This window comes from Nesoenas mayeri (genome assembly GCF_963082525.1).
Source record: "Nesoenas mayeri genome assembly, chromosome: 5".
Classification (NCBI taxonomy): Eukaryota; Metazoa; Chordata; class Aves; order Columbiformes; family Columbidae; genus Nesoenas; species Nesoenas mayeri.
Genome location: NC_137548.1, coordinates 11,619,592 through 11,641,758, shown reverse-complemented (window position 1 = coordinate 11,641,758; position 22,167 = coordinate 11,619,592). Strand labels below are relative to the sequence as shown.

The window sequence follows — 22,167 nt, the reverse complement described above, 5'->3', positions numbered from 1 at the left end:
AGGAAAAGTTTTCTGTATTTTAGATTGCTAGTTCTACTACATAGTCAAGAAGGGGTTTTTTTTCCAATAAAGGACAATAGCGTATACATACCTTTTTATAATATAACTTTTAAAGTTTAATAAAATAAAATAAGATCATTAGGGACCAGATCAGCACAACTGAAATTAAACTTTAAAACTTCAATTGAAAAACATAAAATTATACTGATTGTGTGTCCAAAGGAGATTAAAATATTAATTCTGCAGGACAAAAGCTTCAAATTTCCTCCCAAGTAGCTGAAGATGCAGGTAGCCAGAGTTTCAACTGGTTACATTTGCAACCAGTTAGTTTATTGAAGAAATTTAAGCAAGAGAGAGATTATATTCATCACAGCCAGGGTGTTAGCTCCGGCAATGATTTCACATCATATCCATCACTGCATCCCTGTGAGAGCGCAGCACTGACCGCACCAGCAAACTGTGCTCATCACAACACACTGTGCAACAGCTTCTGGCTACCTGAGTATGCACATAAACACATCCTCCTGATACAGCTCTTGAAAGGACACCATAAACCGGTTTATTGTCACTAATGTTCGAAATGCATCCGGAAGCTCCAACTCTTCTCTACCACTTTGACCCTGGACATATCCCCAACTTCATGTTCTTTATGCAGGTCAAGTTCATGTTTTTCTACCACTTCCACTCCAGGCAACTCCCCCTGACCTCATGTACTTCATGCAGCTCATGCCTATACTGGTTGACTTGCCTATTCCCTTTTTTGTACTGTTATCAGTGTGACAGAAATGTGCACAGCTGTGTAAATAATGCATTAATTCATTTCTCCTGCACAGGCCAGAGGAAACTTTCAATGGGCCTAACATGAGAGTTGGTTTTCATTTTGATTTCATGATGACTGCTTAGATTTTCCAACAGGAACAACATCAGCATTTAGAGAAAAATTTCAATTTGACAAAGAATTCAATTTCTGCAGTTCAGAGAAGCAAGCATTCCTAAAACCTGAACCAACAAAATGTAAACATGATGATTCTAAACCATCATGAAAAAGCAAAGAACTACCATCACTTCAATATCTTTGAGTGGCAAGTTTCTCTGTAAACATTATAATCTCAGTGAATACATAAAGATTTAATACAGCTCTCACTTCATGATTCATAATCTTCCCATAGGTTTCCACTAATGATTCGGCATAAAAGGGTGTTTCGCCGTACAGCATTTCATACATGCAGACACCCAGTGACCACCAGTCACACTCAGGCCCGTATTTTCCCATTCCATCTTCCATCGCTTGCAGTATCTCAGGGGAGATGTAGTCAGGTGTACCCACTGCTACTGATGACTGTACCTTAAAAATAAAGCAAACACAATTCTTGTAAATTTTTGGATTCTCTCAGCAACCTGCTCACTCACACATGAGTATTTCTGACAAATAGAGACACCAGGACATGATTATTGGAAGGGATTTATAAAATCACAGCAACAAAATAACAAAAGTATTAAGAAAGTAACAACCACTGCAAATATTAAGTTTCAGTCTACTTCTGCATAAAATCATTTGATACATTTTATTCTGAACACAGTTGCAATCCAAAATAATCACAGTTATTGTCAACGCAGAAAGACTAGAGGACAATATATTTTGCCTTTCTGTCTGTTTATACCTTAAAATTGTAATTGGCTGCCAGAAAATGAAATGAAAAATGAATAAGTAGGGAGTTCAAGTCCTATGCCAAGTTTAATTTAAAGATCACAAAACAAGGTCCTCCTGTAAGCAGTATCCTATATTTATTATGTCAGAAATGGGTTTGATGCTCACTGCATGATGTGCAACTGGATGCAATACCTGGGTAAGGTGGGGAATTGCCCTGTGCCCAAGTGTTAGGGAAGCTCTGACCACCAGGGCAGTGGCAGAGCAGCTCTAATCTCTGGGAATATGTTCTCATGTTTCACAGAGTTATAATGGCTCTTTCCAACCTGTTTTGCATTTTAGTGTGGTAAATCGTTGGCAGGCATTTTATGACTACAGGATGTCACCAACAACTGGGTTTGTGCCAAAATCGGTTGTATGTCATACCTTGGCAGGACTGGCACCCCTGGAAACAGCCTAAACTAGACAAAACAAACAAAAACATCACAGGTGATTTAGCTTTTAGGGGTGTATCCAATCTGGTGCCCAAGACAGCCAATTACCATGATATTGCTGTTTCATTTGTAAAAAGCATATTAAAAAACCTGCTTACTCATCACAGAATCATAGAATCATTTAGGTTGGAAAGGACCTTTAAGATCATCGAGTCCAATCATTAACCTAACACTGCCAAGTCTACCTCTAAACCACATCCTTAAGTGTCGCATCTAAACGCCTTCTAAACCCCTCCAGGGATGGTGACTCCAGCACTTCCCTGGGCAGCCTGTTCCAATGCCTGACAACCCTTTTGATGAAGAAACTCCCTAATGTCCAGTCTAAAACTCCTCTGGTTCAACTTCAGGCCATTTCTTCCTTTCAGGTAGTTGCAGAGAGCGATAAGGTCTCCCCTCAGCCTGCTCCAGGCTAAACAGCCCCAGCTCCCTCAGCCGCTCCTCCTCGTGCACTCAATCCCCTCATGCAGATCACTGATAAAGATATTAAACAGAACTGGCCCCAGTACTGAGCCCTTGGGGAACACCACTTGTGACCAGCTGCCAACTGGATTTGACTCCATTCACCTGGCCATCTAGCCAGTTTTTTACCCAGGAAAGCAAATGCCTGTCAAAGCCATGAGCTGCCAGTTTCTCCAGGACAATGCTGTAGGAAATGGTGTCGAAGGCTTTACTAAACTGTGGGTACATAATATCCACAACCTTTCCCTCATCCACTAAGCGGATCACCTTGTCATAGAAGGACATCAGGTTGGTCAAGCAGGACCTGCCTTTCATAAACCCATGTTGACTGGGCCTGTTCATATGGTTTTCTTGTATGTGCTGTGTGATGTCACTCAGGATGTTCTGCTCCATAACCTTCCCAGCACTGAGGTCAGACTGATAGACCTTTAGTTCCCCGGATCCTCCTTCTGGCTCTTCTCCTAGATGAGCATCACATTTGCCAACCTCGGGTCAACTGGGACTTCCCCAGTTGACCAGGATTGCTGATACATGATGAAAAGTGGCTTGGTGAGCAACTCTGTCAGGTCTCTAAATACCCTTGGGTAAATCCCATCCAGTACCACAGACCTGGGGAAAAGCCTCACCCTTTTCCTCATCCTTTATCACTATGTTTCCCACTGCATCCAATGAAGGATGGAGATTCTCTTTAGCCTTCCTTTTGTTGCTCATGTATTTACAGAAACATTTTTAACTGTCTCTTATGGCAGTAGTCAGATTAATTTCTAGATGAACTTAGTTATGTCCTCATTTTGGATTACATACTGCAAGTCTGTCATGGCTTCTAGGTTCCTGTTCACCTGTGATTCCAATGTATAGATAATATCAAATTCCTCTCCTTTTTTAACAAAGGGTCTTTGGACAGTTCATAAAAATCTCATGAGAACTCAAATGGCCAGTAGGAGAAAAGGTGAAAGACAGAAAAACATAGCAAAGGATAACTTTAAAAGGTAGCAGTCTTTAAAACAAGGAAATGAAGAGGTCAGGTTTTTTTTTAAAGTACACTGAGTTACACTCTTCCCTCAATTTTTAGCATGTCAATAAGCTTACAGTCTATCAACTGCCTGATGCACATTGACAATGTCTAATAGCTTTAAGAGCAGCAACTCACTTAAAAGGTCCCACTACCAATGACCCAATTAAATTTCACTTCATACATACTGTGCCATCTTCACTCATTTTCAGACAGGATCCAAAGTCTGCCAGTCGTATGTGGCCGTTCATGTCCAAAAGAACATTATCAGGCTTTATGTCCCTGTTACAAGAGAAAGAGGTGAACAGGTTATATGTATAGTATTAGCTGTGCTTGCAAGGACTGACCTTGCATCAGAGTAACGATTTTATGCTGGATACCCAGTGATGCAAACTCTTCTTATTGCACTACTTACGACCCTTTCCTCCTGCCCAACTAAAAACCTTGCCTGCAACACTGAAGCCCTGGATTACATTAGATTTTCAAGCTCATTGAAGTTGAGCTCTGAATGGTCAAATAACCAAGCAGAACAACTATAGTGAATCACACTGACTGTAACAGGCAGTTTAGCTCATCAACATACTTTAAAAATTACATGTATCACAATATATTTTTTTGAGACAAGAAAACTATAAGACAAAAGTCAATCATTTAATCTCATCGTTTTTGTCAAGACTTACAGCTAACTTTTAACTTCTTATCTAGGAAGCTTTTTTTACTGCTTCTCTCAATTTTGTCCAGTATTTCTGTTGGCCAGTATTTTTCATTTGCTATTCAAGACTTTCTACATGCTATTGCACAGGACATTTGCTGCTATGGATATCTAAAGACCTTTGCATCCCATGTACCTGCAGCAGTTCCTCTACATGCCACTGAATTCCCCCAGCTCTGGGATCAGGGCGATACCATTTCAACACGATCTGTAACATTAGAAAGTCTTAAATATCAAACTGTGTCCTTCCTATTCTTATGTATAAAACGATATACAGCATGCTAAGCTACTAAATGACATGGAACTGAGATTCCCATTTCATTCTATCTGATTACTTGATATTCTTTTTGATATCAGGAAGGTAGCCAAATAGGATTTACTGAAGAGCATGTCAGTTGAATCTAGTCCACCAATTAACCACATTTTATTTCACTACTTTGTACTCAAAGTCACACAAAGTACCAGTAAAAGGTCAATCATCCAGATGACTTAATATGACAGTCCTGATACATACTATGCTGTTACATTTTTTTTTTTAATTAATAGTGTCAAAATATCCCAAATGGTTTTAAGAGCACCCAGACAATATGTTGGGAAGGTTGTGAGAAAGAAAGACAGACGAGCAAGTGCAGAGAGCAAAACCAACTCAGTTATGCACCAATTTTGCAGGCTAAAAAGGAGAACATCCATGTCTTCCAAGGTAACGTATACCAGTCACCTTCCCTTTGGGCCAGCTCCCCACATGCTAGCATATCATCACACCATTTTAAAATAGTATCAGTTATCTGAGCTAGCAAAAAATATAACCAAACCAATGTGTTGATTTTTTATATCGTATTTAATCAAATAATACTATCTATTAATAATAAATAAACCCACGTGTGTTCTACTTTAAACCCACCAGTCTTATTGCACCATAAAATCCTGTATTTCTTTTAAAATGCCACTACATGTGCTCAAAAACTTAAAATTGTACAATAGCTTCAGTTTAATTTTTGAGCAAGAGATTAGCATTACTAGGAACAAGGGAAAAAATGTGCTCTAATAAACCTTGCTACATAGATGCGGAAGATGATAATGTCTGATTGTTAAGGTGCTGAATTCCACAGTTTCACATTTGAGAAGAATTAGGAGAAACCACAACAGGTTTAACAAACGGTCCTCATATGTGTACAAATCCTGCCAATCTGATAAATTTTTCCAACACAAGATTGAATTAACACTTTTTAACCAAAGGCTAATGCTTTGAAATTAATTACTGACATTTCACTATTACTGCTGCTCATTAGCAGTATTAAGACAAAACTAATCTATGCCTGTTAATGTAAATTAAATGCATACTTACTTGTCACAATACAGAAAAATAAGTGCTAACCCAGAAAATTAGACAATCTCACTATGCTTTCCCAATAAACTCATGAGTAATTTTCTATTGTATAACTTATCCCATACATTTCCATTTCAGATATTGTCAATATTCCCTTACAGTCCCATAACCACAAGTCAAGCTCAGGAGGTGCAGAGGACTATTAAAGCTTGTGTACAACCATACATCAGGTTTTTTTGTTTCCTCTTTAAAGAATGCTGCTCAAAGCATCATTCGAAGCAGGAGCCAATCTCGCCCAACACATCTCTGCTTTTCTGCTTCGCATGCAGATCTCGCTTGCCTAAGGGAACGCTGCTTCTGTGCAGAAAAGCTTAAAGCCTCATCCCTGAGCCCCGCCACTTCCTATCTACAGCTAACAGGTCATATAAGCCCTTAAGGGGTCCTTGAAATCCTCTCCAGAGCAATCGTGCTTCATCCTAATCCATTCCAGCTGCCAAGTAGTAATTTCTTGGGCATTCATACATCTCCTATTCAAAGCCCACATTCTGGCCTCAGAGCCATTCATTGCCACAACTGACATTCATTCAGTCCCATGCAAAGATGTGGCTGCTCAGTTCGTCAGGCCACCTTCCTCGGAAACGGACGCAATGGTGTCTCTGGTGAACTTCTCTGAGCCCACAACTTTTTTAAATCCCCACATATTGTCCACATTTTCCCACTGCAGTATTACAGAGTTCATGTATCTTTTCTCTCTTTCATTTTTGAAACAGAGATCGAAGTCCAAACAGAAGAGTTCAAAGTGTTATAGTCTGAGAATTTCCTGTGTCTTTGAAATGTTAATTGTAAATAAAAATCACCTCACCTAGTGGTCTTCACCCATAAATTTCATAAAAGAGACAGTAAAACTCTCCTTATTTTACAGACTAAGATATAAACGCGTGAAGAGGCAAATGGATCTGGCCAAGATGTACCTGCCAGGTCAGATACAAGGCTAGGATGAAGTGCACTTCCGAGTCGGGACTTTCAATGACCTATCATGAACCTACTCATATGGCCATAAGCAGTCTTCAGTTAACTGAAAAACCTCACTACTCTCACACTCCGTATTTTCTAACTTCTCTGTTTACTGAAGTGAAGCTATAAAGCCAGCACATAAAGAGACAACTGCAAAGGTTTCCAGAATTAGCATAATTTTGCTTTCTCATTAACATATCAAGAGGGGTCAACCCTCTTGCAACGATGAAACAAAATATTTATCAAATACGCATCCCTTGCACTACGCACAGCTCCTCTGAAACAGTTCTCCTAGAGGAAGCCAAAAAAGAAGCAAAAAAGGTGTACTCCACCTTCCTGACTTGTTTCCTCTGACAGAGAATGAGGAATATTATATATTCTTAACTACTACAGAATACAACTTAAGTTAACGCAATGGTAGGCATGGATGCAGGATGTATATATCCTGTGTGCAGAAACAATTAGACTGGCACATGCCCACTCACTACAAAAACCATTCGAGAATGACCTCAGGTAAATAGATGCACTGTTGTGGGCTTACTGTGCATAAATTTTGCAGGATGTCTAAACACTTCCAGAGAAGTCAAACTGCTTCAAACTTCTCAGTTGGATTGGACCAAGGCAGATAAATATTCTTAAAGTGAACTGAGAATAAGTCAAGAAGTCTGATTAAAAATAAAAGCTATAGTAAAAGGTTAGTCAGATAAATGTCATTGCTTCTAATATCAATCCACCAAAACTTGATTTTAAAATATAATACTTTATACAGCTATTATACAGTATATAGTAAAGAAGCACCCACAGTAGTTTGCCTGTGTATACATAGCAATAACTTTAGGATTAACTTCATATAACTCTACATGTATTTTTTGCCAAGTGAGATGGTATTTTACCTGTGCACATAATGCAGCTCATGTATGGAATGTATAGCAAGCACCATTTCACCAATGTAGAACCTAGCCATATCTTCAGGAAGCTTGTCTTCAAACTTACTGAGAAGTGTCAGTAAGTCACCACCAACATAGTAGTCCATCACTAGATACTGAAAAGGGAGAAATAAAACAGTCAAGTACTGAGAGACAGCTGGTGAGAAAGAAAAAGTTCATCAGTTAATCCCTGAAAAAAAACCCTTCCACTATTTTTTTTCTGTGGGAAAGCAGTAAAAATTGGTAATCTTTTGCATTACATTTATTTGCTTATTTAGTGCAAAAAGATATCGCATTCCTTTAATAATCACAGTAAGGATAACAACTGCATTCAGTTATTACCATTAAAAAAACCCAACAAGATACAGCAGCAACCAACAAATAAATTAGTGTGAGTTTATTTCTGTCTTAACTACAGTGCAGCTTAGTTTAAAATATGCGTTTCATCACTACTTTTAGTTTTGGTACCATTTCAATACTCCTAGTGGTTCCAACAGCAGGACTTGTCACATCAAGCACTTCAAATACTCAATCCTGGCACATGCCACATCAGGGCTGTATAATGTAGCTGGCAGGAGCCTGATGACACTGTGCATTAGGGATGGCCATGACAAGCCAGAAGCACTGTTAAGTCAGGGGCACCACAGTGGGGAGTTTAAAAAGCAAACATCCATGTTCTTTTGAATATATTTCAATGAAAAAGTAAAGAGCCTCCTAGGCAAATCAGCCACTATCCTGTCCATGGAGAGGCCCAACACATAGGGCAACATGAAAGAAAAGGACTCAGACTTGCTATTTGTTTCTCCTACCACGAAACAATTATGCTTTAGTTATTTCCTAGCAGTATCCACCTAAATCCAGACCATCACCTCAAGTATAATGACTTTACCTAGGACCACCAGTCTTGAGCCATTTTGTTCAGCGATTCCCAAGATGACTTGAGATGTGGTTTTAGGAATAACTTTGTTTATTCTGAAATTAACTTTTCAAAGCAGTTATTTTATTTTCCTCCTCAAGTTAAAGCAATCTACAATCTACTGTCCCTGCCACAGACTTGTATTCCACAAGGGAAGCAAACTAAAGATCGGAACCCAAAGGAATATAAAGTGCAACACTAACCATTTCCACATTATCTTTTGGCTTGAAAGAGCAACTCCGAAAGGCATAGGTTTTGATATTTTTCTCCACCTTATTCAAATTATAGCTTAATCTGATAGGCAAATTTTGTCACTTATGTTGAAATCAATCAGTCTGGATTGCACAACCTATCAAGGAGCTTTAAACATGTGTTGGAACACTCTACACATGCAACAATTATGTTCGAAAACAAAATGCTACAGGCAAGAACCAGCAATCTTTTAAAATGGATGTTGCATTAAATCATTTTTTCTCTAATTCAAGGTTAAGAAAGCTTATAGAGCTTTCTGTGGGAGCTGAAATAACCTGCCTGTTCAAGAGACAAGGCACTGCACTTCCCTTGGCTCCCACAGTGTTCATAGCTCAGCAAGAACTCAGCTGACCCATGAAATGAAGCACTTGGATGAGAGGAAGATGGTGAGACCTCTTCTGTAAGAAAGTCAAATTTTATTCATCTTCCAATTCACAACGATCTTCTTGCTAGGAGGCACTTCTCCCTTCACACGGGGTTAAAATAAAGGCCGTTCTGATGCTGAAGTCTAGAGGTATTGCATTTCTTTCAGGGAACTGGCTACATCAAATGGGTGGAGAGTAGTGGGAAGTCAAGGAAAAGAAAAATCATCAAAATACTCTCATGAATACTGAGAAATCTTTAAGAGGCTGACAGCAGACAAACACACCTTTGCCCTTCTTCATGAATGAGAATAGGAAAGAAAATTTTTTGGTAAATCACAAAAAAAACCCAACAGATTGAACCTGGAAGAGATTAAGAACTTCCAGGTCCCATACACATTTCTAATATTCATGGACTATGCTCCACCTACACCATATCTGCTTCAGCAACATCACCAAAGGCTTACTTAACCCTTTTTGACTCAAATTGTCTCTACAAAAGCTTTCTAAGAACCAGAAGAAAGCCATGCCAGCATTTCTGTGTAATGTCATTTAAGAGTCAGCTGGTTAGAAAACACTACCACATGGTATATTTGCCTCTGAAACATTATAAAACTACAAGAGCACAAACAGAAAACGAACTCCCGAACATACACATTTTGTGGAATTTTGTGTTTCGTGCTTATATTTAAGTTTTGCATCATCACATGCTGTACTAATATTAAATAGAGGGACTAAGCCCCCAATTACTTCCAGACTCTTCAAGGGCAGCTACTACTTTTCTACCTTAACATCTTACCTTCTCTTTATTTGTCTCATTCTGAACCCTTTCTCATGCAGCCAGAGGAGGATGGCAAAGCCCCACAGGTGGGAAGAAACCAAAGTTCTCTCTCTGCTTCAGGGTTATCTTATGTTGATTTGCATTTAAGAATCACTAACTATAATGCACAAACATCACTGGGAGTAGCTACCAGAACCTGGAGCTTTCGCTTTCAAAGGACTGATGTTCACTCCAGATGGGAGAACCAAGCTCTGTTGCCCGTTCTTTTTTTTGTTCTCAGCTTTGCATTCCATTCTACAAGGATCAAGGATCAACAGCACAGCTGAAAAGTAAACCAAACCTGCCCAGGTTGTGTAACATTGCAGAACTCTCCCGAGATGTGAGAAAACATGGCTATAAACTTCTTCAAGCTGAGCAGAAAACAGAACAGAGATAATTTAGGGAGCCACTACGATGGTATGGAAGAGAATCTCCTGTCCAGATTTCTGGAACGAAGTAACTTTGTGATGTGTTTCATCCTGTGCAATCTGTTGTAGGTGAACCTGCTTTAGCAGGTGGGTTGGACTAGATGATCTCCAGAGGTCCCTTCCAACCCCAATCATGCTGTGATTCTGTGATCTTTGCTTCATGCACCATCTCCAGTGGAGTGACGGAGATGCAGATCCACTCCATCTGTGAGCACCAGACATTTACACAAGGTGCATGCTGAGTAACAAACCAAATTGGAAGGCAGCATCTCCACACATGCAGAACCAGACCTCAGGCAAGCAGGGAATCTGCTGACTTTGGCTGCCAGGCAGAGTTGTTGCTTTCTTGGATACTGGATCTTAAATTAGATGCTAGATGTCTAAATTCTGCTGGCAAGTGAAACTTCAACATCTCATGTCTTTGGCAACTTGGGGAAAAGAAATGTATTATAGTGCTATAGCTTGCTTGGAACAGATTTGTATGAAATGGTACAAACAACACTAGATCCCTCTCTGTAGTGTCCTTACTACTGCCTGCTATCTTGCCCAGCTGACCATTTGTTCTTAGGTAGCTCCTTTTGTAGAAGCTACTTGGAAATACCACATTATAGGATGCCTTAGGTTACTTTTATGCAAGTCTGAAAGCTGTTTGGTTCTGAGGGAATTTGAAATTATGAGCTATCTTCACAAGGCAGTGCCAGAGGCAACTAAACTTTCAGAGTTTGAAATCTGGATTTATCACAAAGCATTCAATAGAAATAGCCTGTAAATTAGGGTCCAGGAGCCGACTACTTATTTGCTCACAATACGCTTGTTACTCTGAAAATACTTTTAACACAACAGTAAAAATAATCTGTTTCATTTCAGCACCTGTAAAAAAGTTTGAGTATTTTCTAACTCTTTCATAACCATAGTTTCTGAATTCTTTGGCAGCCTTTTATCAAAACATATTTTTCTTATTTATAATTGTGACTTGCTACTGTGGTGCTATTTAAGAAGTATTAAGAAGGTGAAAACTTTGACATTATAAGCATGTCAGGTGCTACAGAAATAGCAGGTTTGCAAACCCGGCCTTAAGCAGCCACATGGAAGTTGTGTGGTTCAGATGTTTCAGTATGTTGTGGCTTTAGTGCCTTTGCTCCTGACCAGCACTCTCCTGACTTCTGTGACTAAAGTAAGTGTAGCTTATAAGTTACAGTTCTAGCAACCCATCATCAAAAAATGTAATAGGAGTAACGACTTCCTTTATAAACGGTTGCTAGAGTCTCTCAAACTAGTTAGATGACCAATCTGCTGATCTAAAAACATATGTTATTTAAATGTTTTTAAGAAATAGGCTACTTTTTCTGATGCTTTTAAAATATCGTTTTTTAAAATAAAATTTTCAACTACTTTTGTCATTTTTAAACAAAATCTTGCTTCAAAAGATATTCTGAAAGTTTAAAATGAAATGTAAATATTTCTTATTTTCACAGAGTTAACACCTCTCAAATTATTTAATTGCAATGTTATCTAAAACATTAAATTTAGGTGTGATATATTTTATACTAGGGCAGATAAGTTAATTTAAGGTGCTTAACTATATACACTATAGTACTACACGACTTTCTCAGTCTCCTAGAGTTACAGTCAGTCCTTTGAAGTTTTTCTTCAAGGAAAAAAACAAGAGTGTTGTAACACTGCTGCAAGGCATGAGATGGACTGTTTTATTGCATTAATATCCTTATATGTACCAAAAATGAAGTTCTTCCATAACCTAAAGCTTTTATTTGCTGATGAATCAAACATACCAAATAGTTCTCATCTTGAAAGGCATAGTGCAACGTAGTGATCCACTGACAATCTCCATTCACCAAGACATTTCTCTCTTCTCGGAAGCAAGCTGTCTAAAGGAAGAGAGGGGGAAAAAGCCATTGTCAACATCAACAAGTAGTTTTCACAGGATGGATATATATGGATGCTTTATGGGATTATTTAAAATTACGGAACAGAGGTCTCTATTCATTGGAATTCAGTCAGCATAAGTGACAAGCCAGGGAACCTCTGCAGGCTTGTAGTCAGACATTCAGTCACTCTAATCCTGACTGAGACCTTAAAAAAAGAAAAATGAAAACAAAAAAACCAGCTACCAACACACAACACACACCTCTCAAAACACTAAGCAGTCCACAAACCCATTCAAGCAACCTTGAATCTTTGTTCTGTAATGTATTTTTAAAAGCCAGAAAAATTACAGCTTGTGACTGCAATCTGTAGCAGAAAGATAATGGCTCTAGGAAAGTAAGTCTGGATCTTCTGAAAAAGACCTTTGTTAAACCAAAGTTTCATGTACTCTTTCCTTACATTACAGTTCCAGACACTGCCAACACACTGTAAGAAATAAGCAGATTTTATTGTTACTGTCTTATCTTTATTCTGTACAGTACATTTCATTTTCAGTAATCTTTCCTCTACTTCAAATAGCACACCGCAACATTTCAGAGAAACAAGCTCTGTGTGACAGGTCTTCTCAGCATCTTTACATAAAAACAACTTTCATAAACTTCAAACTAGTCCTCCTTAATAAAAATATATTAACATTTTTATTGGATCAGAACCGTCAAGATGCAGACCTTGGGACTCTTCCACTACTCTCAATTCAGAGAGCCATTATTAGGATTTTAGGAAGCCGCAGATTCAAGTGTTTGCGTTCTAGATAATAACTGTTTGTTTGTTGGGTTTTTTTTTCCATTATCCCTTGTCCAGATGTTTTAGAAAATGTAATATGGAAGGAACATGCCTGGGAAGCCCCAACCTTACCATGTACTAATTGCATCTTATAAAGGTATCTCAACCATTTTTCCCCTAAGGAAGCAAAAGTCAATCTACATTTCTACTGAAGACAACCATACTGTGGCCACGTTGTAAAGTTAGTAATTATTGGTGCAAAAGAGATGTAAATTGTAATTAAATGTTAACTGAGAGTGGCTTAACGGTTTATGAATGCAAGGCCAAAGTATCACTCTACAAAAAGTTTGGCAGCAACAGCAGCTCCAAGTAATCCTACCCCCTGCCCGCAGCACCGGAGCACAGCACTTCTCTGCTCTTCTGGCACCGGGACGTGAGGAGGCTGCCAACACACTAAGCTAGTTTGTTTATTTTCAAAGACATCAGCTCCGTGATCCAGTTCACTGTGCAACCTCAAATAGCGAGGGAATGTTACGAGCACTTCAAAACCAGTAATGCTGCTGAACACTTTGCATCATGAATGCAATGTTTAAAACTCTCCTTCTCTGCTTACGCCGGCTTAAAAGGCCTTGAGATGTGTTTTGGAAACACATGACGGGCAACCTCATCGGCCAGTCAGGACTCATTTGGAACTGTCAGCAGTAAAACACTAATGACTATGTGTTTTGCTGTCAGAACAATGAATACAAATGGTCCACCTTATCAACATAAATGGTGTGCCTATTTTTGTTTGCAACCCATATACGGATGTCAGTTGATATTCACTAATTTTTCCTGTACTTTAGTGGCTTCCGACCATATGTTTTTTTTCCTGCAGCCAGGACACAAATAAGCAGTATTTAGAAAACTTTTTGTTATGTTTAGTAGTCACATAAAACAGACAGAAACCACTATAACAAGTGCTTCTCAGACCACTCATACAGTGGATAATAAAACACCTGAACTCTGCTTTTCATGGGAACTGCCCACTTCAGAGGCTACTGTATTCTCAGAAGCTTCATTTTAAAAACTAACTAGTTTTACCACAGTCAGGAATTTTTAACACCCAGATGTTTTATGAACTTGATATGCAGGTTATAAATTCTTGCTTATTCAGAAAAACCAAATCAAGCAAGCAAACCGAACAGGAAAAGACAAAGGACAAAGGAGAGAAGACAGTTCCTTTACCGCCCTTTGCAGATGGGGAAAATCAGTGGAAAGAGAACTTCGCTGGACTGTTACTTGTCCTAAGTGTGTACTGGGAAAACTATTGCTCATTATACATCTTACTTGGTGGATACCCCCTCAGGCAGGCGAGAAGCGGATGAGGTTTAAGAGGAGTTAGTCGCATAATTTGAAGATAATTTGTAAACACCTATCTTCTCAGGACACCTCTACATGTAAAAGTTTCAGCTATTTAGGTAGGCCATTTAATTAAGTCACTTGGAAAATGAATGAAGTAAGCCAGCATGGCTGTATTTCCATTAGAGTCTGGGAGGCCCCCGCAAGCATTTGGGTTTAAAATAATTCTACACTGACCAACAAATTAACATAACTGAAATCTGTGTAGAAAGGACGCTAAATTTCCCCCGTGCAGGGGAAGGTTTAATGCAGAACTGCTGATGCAGCATGGCTAAGAGTGTGAACTTTTGTGACAGCTCGAAGAACAGCAGAGTGGCCGTGGCTGCTGCCGCTTGTCAAGAGCAGGGACGGATGGAAGGAGAGTTGCTAAATCAGGCAGAAGCAGGGGCGAAGAGGGGCTTAGCAAGAGGCAGGAGATGTATTCACAGGAAAAGAGCTGGCACTGACTCACTGCAAGGAAGGGAGGGACTAGGAAGGGCAGACTGAGGGGAGGAGGTGTCAGGAAGGGGACAGCGGAATGGGACAGGAAAGGTCAGCAGGCTCAGCCCTCAGCGAGCAGCCAGCCTTTGCCCCACATCACCACAGCTGCAAGTGCGGATGCACTGCATGTTATTTTACCCTGAAATCTATTGCTAAATACCTGCTGACTTGTGTAATATTACACTTGTCATAAGATTTTCCTCTACCGTGCAAGAGTAGGTATCCCAAGAATGTCTCACTTCCCATAGCACATTCTTAGTAGGTCTGTCCTTAATCTGTGAAGTAACCATTCACATTTACATAATCTGTTGTGACAATTTACATCTCCTTTCACCAAAAATACCCTTCTTAAACAGATTTACCTTCTTAACACACTTTGTTTTACAATCTGAATCTGTGATTCCAAAATATTTAGTTATAGATTCAACAGTTACATAAATCCTGTTACAAACTGTAGGATGCAAAGCTCCTTAATGTATGCTTTCTGAATGCAGTTATGTTTTTGTATACAGCTGTGAATGTCACAGTAGCACCAATCTCAGCTTTCATGTAGACTTCAGCTTGTCTTTATTGTAAACAAAAATCTGGCCAATAAATTCAGGGTAAGAACTAGGGCAGACTGTCTGGTAAACGAACACACAGTAATGCTGAGAACAACAGATGCCTGGAAGGGACTGTCAGACTTGATTGCATTAAAACAGCTTAAGAAAAAAAAAAAGGAAAAAAAAAAGAATGAAGCTCCTATGGTCATCAAATAATTCTTCCTAATCTGGAAGACCTTCAATGTAATTTTCCTAATGTCATTTAAAAAATTCTCTGTGTTAAAGAACCATATTACTTACCTCTGCCCTTTTAAGCATTTCCCATTTATTTAGAATTTTCATGGCATAAATGCGCTCTGTACACTTCATTTTAACAACTGCAACCTGAAATAATAAGATATCTTTATTTAACAAAAGTACAGTCAGAGAAATACAATATTTAAGTAGCTTAATATTCACAAAAAAGCACAGTCAGAAAAATACAATTTCCAAACAGCCTAGCGTTCACAAATGAATAAAAGAAGATACTAAGGAGTCATCAGCGATCAGCTCACACATTGATAGGTTGAGTCTTTGCTCCTTGTATATTCCTCCTACATTATTATGTGCATAACACGCCATGTGTGGTCAAGTACTCATAATCAAGTACACGGGGATGATATAGGAGGAGTATGAAGCCTTTCATATGAAGATGCACAGTAAAGCTGCATTGTTTGCCAAGAACAAGAGATGCTTGTCCCCCGTGCATTCAGCCAATGAGGCAACATTTAAAAGGGCAGCCTGAGAAAACAAGAAAGACTGCCGTCAATAGAAATACACTACATTTGACTAATTTGTTTTCACATTTCAGGGTTCAGAAACTTGAAAGATATTTACAAATTAACATGCTTTTGTGTACTGTATGCAGATAGTTAAAAAGAAGAAAAACTAGTATGCATGTACTTATTCATTGTTTTGCTTGAAGCATTTTACTATGCATCCTGTGCATTAGACTTGCTTAGACTGGTCTATTATGAACAGTAGCTGTGCACATAGCTGGACAGTGGAAAAAAACCCAAAAGAATACAAAAACTTCAAGGCTTAGCAATGCAAAGACTTTATTTTGACCGAGACTTGTATTCTCCAAGACCAAAACTAATTCTTCTTGTAGTAAAGCAATAATTTCCACAAAATTCTTCCAGTTGGCAAAAGAAAAGCAGGCATTACAACTAAGACAGCAACATTTTCACAGGACTATACATGGACTGCTTGAATATTTCTGCTGCTTCTCAGCTTGTCTCTATTTCAGAAGTAGAAAACCAACCGGCTTTCATTGCTTCCAACAGAGCTCTGAATAGCAGTGAGAAAAATAACAGGAATCATATCAGCTCATCTCTTCTATTGCTTTAAAACTCTTACCTATAAGGGATTCGGGAGCTACAGCAGCTCTAAGAAGACACGGACTATAAAATAAGGTAGGAACAGTGTGTCAAGCAGAGCAATACTATATAAAATCAGAAGTCCTGAGGAGTGAAGAAGGAAATACAAAACCTCCCTGCACCTCGCCAGTAAAGAAGCTCCAGGTAAGGGGCAGGGGGATGACTGCTCCTCCAGCAACACAAAAAATGGATATTCACATTTAGATGGACACCTTACTTTGCAGATGCACACCTAAGCCTTCCACCCTTCGGCGCGGGCAGCTCCACCAGGTCACGTAAGGGATGAGGGACACCTGGTACACACCTGCACGCAGGGTCATGTAACAGAAACGTGTCTTAAGGAAAGAATGAGCAGGCACCCATCAGTGGAAAGACAAAGGAATCCGGCCCTAAATGCAGCTGGGAAACACACAGCCCCAAGAAGCTTCTGCCCACAATGTAGAATATCCACAGTTACATTACATCCCAGTGTCTCCTGGCCTACAAACACCTACACAGACACTGCTCGTGCTGTGGGGGAAGGATGGGTAAGACGAGAAAGTCTGAACCAAACACACGAGGTTGCTTGGCAGATGCAAAACTGTTCAACACTGACCTTCAGTAACGGCTTAAAAGGCTTAGCCTTGCTCCCAGCCTCATCGCGGCCTTGCAGCTAAAAGCCATTGTAACAACCTCTCTCTGTACACTTAATGGAACCATTACCCTGATACAGCCGAAGGCACACTCTAAGTCAAATGGCACATTAAAAGCTTGGAGGAACTGCAAGATGTTGACATTACCTGCTACACATTTTAAACTCTGTTCCATACAGAACACGGTGACTCAGGAAATACCACCATTTCAGTGAAGGGACAGACCAGAACTGAGGACAATTACCTGCTGCAGATGAACAAAAGCTTTGGGGCAGAAGCAATTTGCAAGCGCAACTCTGTGAGCCCTGAAGAAGCAACACTCGAGTTTCATTACACTGCAACACTAGAACTGCTCAGCCATTTAAGTACAAATACAGTGCACAAACCAGAACCCAGATGAGCATCTACTGCGCTTTATCCAAGGCCATTGCTGTCTGAAAGCACTGCAGGATGGCCAAAGTTTGAAGCTTGCTGAACCACTGAGGAATGACGTGAGTGTGGCGCTGCAGAGGGCTGTGCAAATGTTAGAACATAGTAGTGAATGAGAACAGGCCTGGAAAAAGAAAAAGGGAAGCCAGATCTGTAGGACCTATTTAGCAATTCCCCAGTTACTATCTATATTGCTGCTATTTATTTTCAACTGAAAGGACTGCTTGAAAGAGGCCAATTTAAACTTTCTGGAGGAAGATAATTGTCTTCTGTGGAAGAAAAAGCAGAATTAATAAAGGGAAAGTTGACTCATATTTTCACATTAAGTGGTTATTTAGTTATGGCACCAGTAAACACACTGCTGCTTTAGTTGTAAGGGCAACAGTGGGACAGCTTCTTGTGCCAGCAGAAAAATGAATGCAAGCATACAGCAATATAGGTAATTCCCCAAGAATTTTCTCTCTGAAAATAAACCTGAAAGGTACAGAAGATGCCTCACAGAAGTAACAGAATTTTGACTTGACTAGACCTGACTCCTCAAGCAGCTCTAATCGTTGCGATTATTTTTAAGGAAACAAAGAAAGAGAAATGCAAAACCCAAACTTCATCGACATCTGAACTGAAACGGGGAAGCACAAACTAAATTATGCCTTGATAAACTCAATACTATTATAAACAAGAATATTGATGCAATAATGCAAAGAATTGTGCACCCTTTGTTCCATAAAACACCTCAGTGTTCCCTCCCGTTAGCTTTCCTTCATGTTCTTCATCAGGTGGCAGTATTTCTAAGTTTACATTTGTCATGTAATGCTTTGGCTGCTTCTGAGATGCTGTGGCGTAGTTGTTGTTTCTTGCTTTTGTATTAATTCCTCTTCCTCCGGCATACCTCAAATTCAATTGCAATAACCACACTGATGACCACTTCGCAAGATGAAACAGAAACTCTCCTATTGCAGTTGTGCTAACCACGCAAGATGCCAGGTTTTAAGTATGACAGCTCCTATACTACATACCAGTCCACCACGTCTACTAACATAAGGAAAAATAGCTGGTGTTCACAGGTATTTCAAAGGATGCGGATTAGTCAATTGCTGTAGATGTCTTCTTTAAGAACAAAAGCACTGCTTTTATTTTCAAAGTTTAAAAGTAAAAGATCAGGATTTAATTTTGATGCTCACTCTTCATTTCCAAAGCTATTACAACTTACACTGTAATGAAAGTTAAAAAAAAAGTATGTTAAGGATAATGAAAGGAAAAAAGGCACAAGCAGAGGTATAAAACAGTTTCTGAAAAAGAAAATTTAATAACCTAAAATATTGCAGGCCTGGAGGAGATAACAACTCTGACAGGCACACAAAACCACAAATGTTGCAGACAAAATGAACAGAGAACAACTCTTTGACATTTCTCATAATACACAAATTGAAAAGCATCAAACAAAATAAAAAGGTAGTAAGATTAAGGAAGTCTTATTGTTGCACCACAGCTTTGGAACTCAGCTGCAGGCTGCTGTGAACACCTAAATATTCAGAAAGTATTTGAGTACATGCTTAATACCTGAGTAACACAGATAGAAATCTCAGTGACTACTGATCAGTTACAGGTGTGGTCAGGGGGCCCTGAACCCTCAGCCAATGGAAGCTGGGAGGGTTCAGCTTTGCTCTGTCCTTGCATTATTTTCCTGTACCTCTCCAGGTGTGGCCAGAGGGATGGGATGTGGGCTAACTAATCCACACTAATACCTTTGATACCTGTGTCAAATTAGTGAAATCAAAACTTAGCCAACTTGTATCTCGTTACACTAGGTTGGAATGGAGAATCAGGGGTTCCAAATACTCAACAATCACAGAGTGGTTTGTTAGAGAGATTTAGGTGATTCTATTTTACCAAGTCTTAGAACGCTGACAAGGAAAAACTCCAGATTCAGGGGCTCCTCCACCACCGCACCGCCCTTCCAGGGAATCCTGCATGGGTCTAAGCTATCACCAGCCGATTTGATTACTGTCACTGTGACTCGTCATACTCAAGAGTCACGGGAACAGGGACACTGCAATAAAGTATGTTGCCTCAAGGACCTCTGAAAGCCTAATGAATTCTGGTGCCTACACTTCAGTCAACTTAAGCCATATTTATGTCAAAAAAATGTATGATGACTGGGGCTAAAGCATAAGCAAGAGCCAACTGTGGTAACTACACGCCACAACACCGTAACTATCATATTTTTATTACTTCTGCCATCCATTTCAAAGCTCTGTTTCACTTGTACTGCAACAAAATTAAAAAAGAACCAATATTTGTAGACTTTGGCAAGAGCTAGTATTTTGCTTCTTGAATTGTTTTGTAGAAGTATTTTGCTGCATTTTGATCTTCAAGACCCGCTTGATATTGTCACGGCTGAGGCCAAGTTCTGCCTTTCCTCATGCCCTGATAAAACCTACATGGTGGGAATCTGAGTCAAATCAGCCTCTGCAAACACAACAGAACTTCCCACCACTGTACTCTGCCCTTCGAGTGACATGACCAGCATTAGTAAGCAGCATCAGATTACAAATTTTCTTTAATGTAAACGGTAAGTGTGGTGTGAAAGTGCAGAAATCATTTAAATCCAAGACTGGATTTCCAGAAAACAACTATGATAGTTAACAAAAAAGACTTCTTGGAAACCATGCTGGCATTAATTTCAAAGCAAAGATTAAAAAAGCTAACTAGAATGCTACTCATGCTCACAGCATGTTAAACTTCCAGGTAAAACTTATCCTCAAGGACTGGACTTTCAGGAACAAGGTGAAACTCAAATGCAAAGAGTTCTCAGCTGAAAAGAAGAGGAACACAGACACAGAGGCGATAATCCTCATGCAATCAGCTCGTTAGGGCAGGTAGATAAGAAAAAGACAAACAGGACTCTGGAATTCATAGGGAGATACACACCACTAGGGATGGGTAAACATTACTACCTTGTAGAAACAGACTGGAAACCCCCCCCACAGCCACACCTCAGAGAATAAACTTTATCTGAAGCAGGTGTGAAGGAGGACTATTGAGACCATCAAGGAACTAAAGAACCTCTCATACTATCCTGGGAACAAAAAAAGCTTTACTTGTTCAAAGAAAAAAAGAAAGTCGAAAAGTGGATATGATCACTACCTACACATAAAATTGGAAGGAAGGACATCAGTAATAAGGATGATAAATTATAAGATATCTGGTTAGGCTAATGGACAATAAGATTACATGGATAAAAGAGTGTAAAATTACCATGAATTAAGCATTGGCAGGAATTTAGAATGACTTTAGACATTTGAGCAGAGATTTTAGACAAGCTTTTCAACAGGGAGAAGAGACAACATGTTATTTCAGATGTAAACAATTTACCCGTAATGTCTTATTACCAGATTCATAATCAAATATTACAGCCATTTCCCTCAGTTAAAGCTTGTATATATGCCATTTTTACTCTACTATTTCTGTCTCATGCTATTGATACCTGGGACACTAGCTACTGAAAAACAACTGCAGGAACTGCCTTATCCTCCTGATACTCTTGGATGTGAAAAATCTTTGAAATATAGCTCATCAGTTAACGGTTTTAGTACTGCATCTTTGAGGAAAAACTGGTCTGGACTGCTCTATCAGGATTTTAAGTCTGTTTTACATTTAAAATGAGCAACCAGAGTGTATTTTGGTAGGGTTCAGATGTCACGGTGCACATTTTCAAAGCAAAATCTTTTTTTTCTTGAACACACGGTATTGATCTCCATGTTGTGTAAATAAGAAAGCACTTACAAGTGCCAGCCAGAAAGGTTCTGCAAAAGAAGAATAAAGGCGACGAATAACACCCAAGCTCTTCCTCAGCAGTCGGGGGGTGGCAGAGACAAGTGGCTGGTCTGGCAGCAGCACCACAATGAACTGTGTCTCTCCAGCCCCTTCCAACCTGCTTGTCACCATAGTAACTTGGTGCTGCCATACAAACAGAGCGTGGGGAGGACTGAGATAGCAACCAGCTCTTTTGAAGCATTTTCAAAACAAAGCAGCTTCTTTCTTTGTCCATTTCCACAGCAGAAAATAGCCTGCTTTGATTTTTTTTTGGTGAAGAGCACAGTGTAGAAAAGCAAAGCTAATATCTGTATTCTGAATGCTTTGATTCTTTGAATAGCTCAATGAAAATGTCATATGTTTTGTGCAATACTTACACATTCTGTTAACATACAACTTAGGAAGGTACAGT

At 39.4% G+C, this 22,167-nt stretch overlaps 1 protein-coding gene across 7 annotated transcripts in view; it reads right to left on the bottom strand.

Moving 5' to 3' along the window:
- CDC42BPB (CDC42 binding protein kinase beta) overlaps positions 1-22,167 on the bottom strand; it is a 97,472-nt gene that overhangs the window by 39,161 nt on the left and 36,144 nt on the right. For all 7 annotated transcript variants that reach the window (XR_013922237.1, XM_080346193.1, XM_080346195.1 and 4 more), the window contains exons 3-7: positions 15,761-15,844; positions 12,161-12,256; positions 7,560-7,708; positions 3,802-3,895; positions 1,145-1,345 (exon numbers count right to left, since the gene is read on the bottom strand). Coding sequence is in view for 6 of the 7 variants with exons in the window: in XM_080346193.1 (XP_080202319.1) it covers positions 1,145-1,345; positions 3,802-3,895; positions 7,560-7,708; positions 12,161-12,256; positions 15,761-15,844 (624 nt within the window). In the remaining variant the exon portion in view is untranslated. The remainder of the gene's footprint in view (positions 1-1,144; positions 1,346-3,801; positions 3,896-7,559; positions 7,709-12,160; positions 12,257-15,760; positions 15,845-22,167) is intronic.